A 6,040-nucleotide genomic window follows, 5' to 3' on the forward strand; every position below is an offset into this window, starting at 1 on the left:
AGTCACTTCTGTCTCTTCTTCCCCTCCAGCCCTTACCTTCATGCTGCCAAGACCACCCATGCCTAATGGAATCTGGGAGCAGTTGAGGAATGCAGAGTCAGACTCAAATGCTTCCATAAAAGAAAACAGAAAGAAAAGTAAATAATTTAGTTCTTTTTTTTTTTTTGAGATGGAGTCTTGCTCTGTTGCCCAGGCTGGAGAGCAGTGGCATGATCCCGGCTCACTGCAACCTCTGCCTCCTGGGTTCAAGCAATTCTCTTGCCTCAACCTCCTGAGTAGCTGGGATTATAGGTGCACGTCACCACGCCCAGATAATTTTTGTATTTTTAATAGAGAGACGGGATTTCACCATGTTGGTCAGGCTGGACTCGAATTATTGACCTCAGGTGATCAGCCCTCCTCAGCCTCCCAAAGTGCTGGGATTACAGGCATGAGCCACCATGCCCGGCCTAGTTCTGGAAGAAGAGGAGTATCCCCAGAGAGCCTCCAGGTGCTTCATTCTTCCCTTCCTCTGGTTCCAGAGGCAACAGGCCTGTGACTGTGGCCCTAGAGCTGGGCAAAACCCAGTTAACCAAAGCCAGGCCTGAAGTCCTTTACTCCTAGACCAGGGGGCAGAGTTATTCTCCCTGTTCCCTCATCCCCTTGTCTTTTTCTTCATCCTTTCCATCTGGGGCCAAGGACACTGAGGGAAGATTGAAAACTCACAAGACAACCCACTTGGTCTAGGCTTAAAAAGCTCACACCATGGGTACAATAAACTAAAGAAGAAAGGTAATAAATTAAAATGAAAATTCATACTATGTCATATCCATCAAGATGGCTATTACAAAAACAAGACAATGAACAGAAAATAACACATGTTGACAAGGATGTGGAGAAATTAGGACTTGTACCCTGTTGGTGGGAATGTAAAATGATGTAGTCACTATGAAAGATAGTATAGCAGTTCCTCAAAAAACTAAAAATAAAATTACCTACGATCCAGTGATCCCACTTCCAGGTATCTATCCATAAGAATTGAAATCAGGGATTCACAGAAATATTTGTATACCCATGTTCATTGCAACACTATTTACTACAAGAAAAAAGGTGAAAGCAACCTAAGTGCCCATCCATCCACTGATGAATAAATAAACAAAATGTAGTATGTACATTCCATGGAATATCAGTCAGCCTTGAAGAGGAAGGAGATTATGGCACATGCTACAACTTGGATAAACCTTGAGAACATTATGCTAAGTGGAGTAAGCCAGTCATAAAAGGACAGATAATGTCTTTTTCTACTTATATGAGCTGCCTAGAATTGTCAAATTGATAGAGACAGAAATGGTGGTTGCTAGGGGCTAGAAGGAGCAAGGAATGAGGAGTTATTATTTAATGGATGAAGATTTAATTCAGCGAGATGAGTTCTGTGGACAGATGGTGGTGCTGGTAGCACAACAATGTGAATGTACTTAATGCCATTGAACTGAATGCTTAAATATGGTGAAGATGGTAAATTTTATGTTACATGTGTTTTACTATCATAATTAAAATAGCAACAATAAAAACCTCATCTCAGCAAATCAAGGAATAAAAGCAGGAATGACTCAGGACTCAGGCAGTGAGTACATAATGATCTTTATTGTCACGTGGCCTCCTCTCACCTCAGTTCCTGCAGTTGAGCATCAGGACAGAACATGGTTCAAGCTGCCAACCCACAAGCCTTGCTAAGCAACAGCCAGCCCCAGGATAGACACTGAGATTTAGAGATTCTCTGACTCCACTCAGTTGGGAGTTTACAACCTAGTTGGGCAGATAAGGAAGACATGCCTGCAAAGTGAAATAACAATTCAAGAGATGTCACCAGGCAGTTACCAAGTAGTGCGGAGGATGCAGTGAGTTCTAGGAAGTCGGCACAGGTTCTTGTGAGTGGGAACAAGCAAAGAAGGCTCCAAGGGAGAGGCACTGAAAGATGGGGTGGATTTCAGAAGCTGGGGAGGAGGAGAGAAGTGGTCCAGGCAGAGTGGGGAAGAGTGAGCAGAGGCTTGGAGGCAGGGACATCTAAAGTATGGCCTGGGGAACACCCAAGCTGTGCCCAGTGGCCAGACTGGTCTGGCTAGAGCTGAGGATGTGTACGGGCGAGGAGTGACACGTGAGGCTGGAGAGGCATCTGAGACCCAGGTGTGGATCTTTGGATGATAGGCAAAGGAGTTTGGACATCACCTTCATAATAGGGAGTCTCTGAATATCTTTGTAGAGATTCAAACAAGAGCGCACTGGAAATTGTGGAATAGGAGGAACAACATTTTCAGAGTAGGAGAGAGGGTTATCTCAGTCACCTTTCCTTTAAAAATAAGCACTCTTTGCTTCCCCTTTCACTCCAGCAAAGGCATTGCCTTGGTCTCCATGGCCATCCTGACCCCTCCGCTCTGGAAACACATCACCAGGCCCACAGCCAGCACCACTCTCTTGCCCCTGGTTATAACTGGATGGGCCACAGTAGGGAGCTTCGGTGTCTAGGCGGTGTGGACTAGACTCATGACAGCCTAGGTCTCCTGGGTATGGAACTGGATTTGGGCCCCAGCATGGACTGGGGCTGCGCCAAGGCTCCCTGCAGGGCTCCGGGCTTGGGCAGGGCGCCGGCAGGGGAATTGGCTCTGGTCGTGGACAAGGCTCTGGGTGCTCACAGGGCTGCAGGCGTGGACGTGGCTCTGGAATCTCACACTGCCCTGGGCGAGGAAGGGGAACTGGCAGCGGTGTTGGACGTGGTGCTGGAAGTGGTTCTGGATACAAACAAGGTTCTGAAAGTTGTCGTGGTAGAGGACGCGGGCGTGGTTCTAGACTTATGCATGGTTCTGGGCGCAGACGTGGACGTGGAGCAGGAGGTGGACATCGCTGCAGTGGTGACTCTGGACACTGGTCAAGACGCCGTGGTGGACAGAAGCTTGGGAGCGGACGTGGCTCTACGCGTGGCCTCAGCTCGGGGCCGGAGGCGCCCCAGGAGGGCTGCGGGCCACAGCTCTGGGAGCGGCGTCTGATGGGAGGAATCTCAACAGGACACCTCTGTGGGGGAACCTGCCTGGGGCAGCACGGGGAGGAAATCTCGATTCGGCACTTGGGGCCACGTCTCTGAGAGCAGCTTGAAATGGGGCGGCGAGGACAGCGACTGTTATATATGGGTTCAGAGCGGCGGGGTGGGGTGCAGTAGTTAGGGAAACCTTCAGAGGGTCTTAGTGGCAGGTAGCTGCTGGAGCAGGGCTCAAAACGTCTTGGTGGGGAACAGCTGCGGGGAAAAAGCTGCAGCCGCCGAGGAGGAGGAAGGCATCTGCTGGTGCTCCGAGAGCGGTGCTGTTCAGTGAAGCTCCCATAGGAGCCCTGGGTCTGGCACTGGGGCACACAGGGGCTAAATGAAGCCCGGGACCGATACCGAGGGAAACAGTTGCTGTAGGAAGGCCTCAACTGGAACTGGGGGGTGTAGTTGTTGCAGGTAGCCCTTGACTGAAACTGGGGGCCACAACTGCTATAGGAGCCTTGATACTGGCACTGGGTGGAGAATCTTCCCTGAGTCTGGCACACTGCAGGACGCCCTCTATACATCTGGACAGGCTGAGGAGCTGGACAGGGTACATAGTTCTGGACTGGGCATTCTACATAACAAGTTTCTGTATAACAAACTGGAGCACATTCTACGAAGCAAGTCTGAACAGGTTGTGAGGCTTCGCACTGCACGTAGGACACCTCAGATTGGCATGGAGCCTGGCTTTGAACAGAGGAAGTTTGAGATTGGGATGCAGCCTGGCCCTTCACCTGGGTGGTCTTAGACTGACATTGAGCCTGGCCCTTCACCTGCTTGGTCTTAGACTGGCACTTCACCTGTGTGGTCTGAGACTGGCATGGAGCCTGGTCTGACACCTGGCAAACCTGAACTGGGCATGATGCAGGGCAGTCCACAATTTGCATCTCACAAGGGGCTTGAACCACCACTTGGCTCTGGGCAAAGGGGGATTGAGAGGAGCAGAAGGAGGGACCCTTGACGCAGCACTGTTGGAGCGGCAGGCGGCACTGGATCTGCTGCTGGTCACACATGGTCCTGATGCAGCCAGTCAAGAGTGACCTGAGGGCAGAGAGACCAGGGTCAGGAGGGTGAGAGTTGGAGAGGGGGTGCCAGGACCTAGAGGAAGACACCCTGCATCTTCCCTAGCTTTTCTTCCTCCACCCTCAACTTTCATCCAAGTGTCCTGACTTAGTTCGACCCAGGATTAATCTGTTAGACCTGCCCTGGGTCTGTCAAAGGGCACATCCAGGGTTGCAGATGTCCAGGATCTCCCTGGGGGTGGACCTACCAATGCCCAGAAAAGAGGGCACTGATGACAAAAGGATTCTCCTTTCGTGTCCACACTTTCTCACATCCAATGTGGTCTGAGCAGCCCTACAGGAAGTAGAGATAACAACTTGCTCCTAAGGCTATAGCCCAAAGTGGAAACTCCATTCCCACAGGAGCTTGGATTTACTCACACATGTGCACTGGCAGTACACATAAATGTGCAAACATATAAGAACGTACATATGAGAATAAGCACTCAGCACCATCTGCATTCACAAAATGTCAAAGCATTCACTGGAAAGCGGGCAGCTCAAACCCAACATTAAATGTTTGTTTCTCTATATTCAATGTTTTTAGATAAATTCATTTAAACATGACACAATGTTTTGAAATAAATTCATTTAAACATGACACAATGTTTTGAAATAAATTCATTTAAACATGACACGTGCAAAGTGTGCCCATGCAAAACACACCAGCCTTGGAAAGACTCTGACCACCATGGCAACTTGCCCAGTCAGGTTGCTGTTGCTAATCACCTGAAGTGTGACAGTCTGCAGGCCTCAGAAATGTTTTTCCCCAGCTCTTCTTAGAGGCAAGGTGGAGTTACCTAAGATGGAGTAAACCAGAAAGTCCAAGGTTCTTAATCAGAAGATGGACATTCTGCCATACTTAAAAATCTACGCAGCTGGGGCATTGCAAACATAACGTGAGGGCTGTAGGCATACACCCTGACACCATGCTTAGCTGGGGAGAGCACAGGGCAGCCTCACTCGTCTGCTTGTGTCAGATCCACGTGTTTATGTGCAGGCAGCCCACTGACCAGCAAAACAAGATCATTTGACAACAGTCTCATCCAACAAACCGTCTTTCAATAAGCTCCCCAAATGCTCCTGATGAGGGTTCAAACCTTCTATTTTCAATTTATAGAGAATACCTACATATCTATTTCCCTGGGGAAGGTAACCCTTCCACACACAACTTTGCTCATAAGGTGTAAATTGCTAATGTGGCTTTTCCAGAAAGATCATGAGGGAAAATAGTGCCTGAGGATAAGGTCAGGGTTATCAAAGGCAAATACACTAGCTTCACAGCCCTAGCTCATCTCATAAACTCTGTAGCTATGCTTCTGTCTCCCAAAAGCTCACCAGACTTTTCTCCTCAGGTTAATGCACCCCTCGCCCTCCCTGGTGCCTAGCTTCTCCCTTCTTTGTGCCTCACCACTGTGAACCTGGGCTCTCTCCTTAACATCACACCCACCCCAATCCCAGGATCCAGTTCCTAGACTCACCCTCCTCACAGGTAAGCAGTCCTTCAGGCTGAGGCATCTGGGAAGAGGGCTGTCTTTATATAAAGGGTTCTGGGTCTGGCTTGGGCCATGAGACAGCTGGTTGGCATCTGCCTGGTGCATCAACCGGGCTGGCATTCCAGCAGCTGGTTCCCTCCCTGTGTGCCTGCCCTTGCCGTCACCTACAGAGTGTGGGAGTGTCTTGTCTTAGTGTTGAAGCCTCAGGACTATGAATAGCAGATTCTTATTTTCTTCCTCCTTCATTGCCCTAACAGTTTCTTCTCCATCCCTAGAAGACCTGATGGTTGGGAGATGAGGAGTGGCAAAGGTATCTTCTCTCCTAAAAGATGATTGTATCTGCCAACTTCCACTTTGCTTCAGATTCTTACCACAGTGACATAAAAGAGGAAGTGTTTTCTAACCTGAAGTAATTTAAGTTACTTCAA

General features: G+C 49.2%; 1 protein-coding gene across 1 annotated transcript; it reads right to left on the reverse strand.

Moving 5' to 3' along the window:
* Positions 1 to 1,600: 1,600 nt before the first annotated feature.
* KPRP (keratinocyte proline rich protein) lies at positions 1,601 to 5,632 on the reverse strand. Its single transcript, XM_003817208.5, has 2 exons — positions 5,598 to 5,632; positions 1,601 to 4,096 (listed from the first exon to the last, which is right to left on the reverse strand). Exon 2 carries the CDS (start codon positions 4,066 to 4,068, stop codon positions 2,329 to 2,331), a length of 1,740 nt encoding a protein of 579 aa, XP_003817256.1. The 5' UTR covers positions 4,069 to 4,096; positions 5,598 to 5,632; the 3' UTR covers positions 1,601 to 2,328.
* Between the last annotated feature and the right edge of the window lie 408 nt (positions 5,633 to 6,040).

The sequence above is a fragment of the Pan paniscus genome, chromosome 1 (genome assembly GCF_029289425.2).
Source record: "Pan paniscus chromosome 1, NHGRI_mPanPan1-v2.0_pri, whole genome shotgun sequence".
In the NCBI taxonomy this organism is placed as follows: domain Eukaryota; kingdom Metazoa; phylum Chordata; class Mammalia; order Primates; family Hominidae; genus Pan; species Pan paniscus.

Excerpts from the sequence above, each read along its gene's own strand:
- KPRP (XM_003817208.5), bottom strand. The coding sequence starts at position 4,068 with ATGTGTGACCAGCAGCAGATCCAGTGCCGCCTGCCGCTCCAACAGTGC.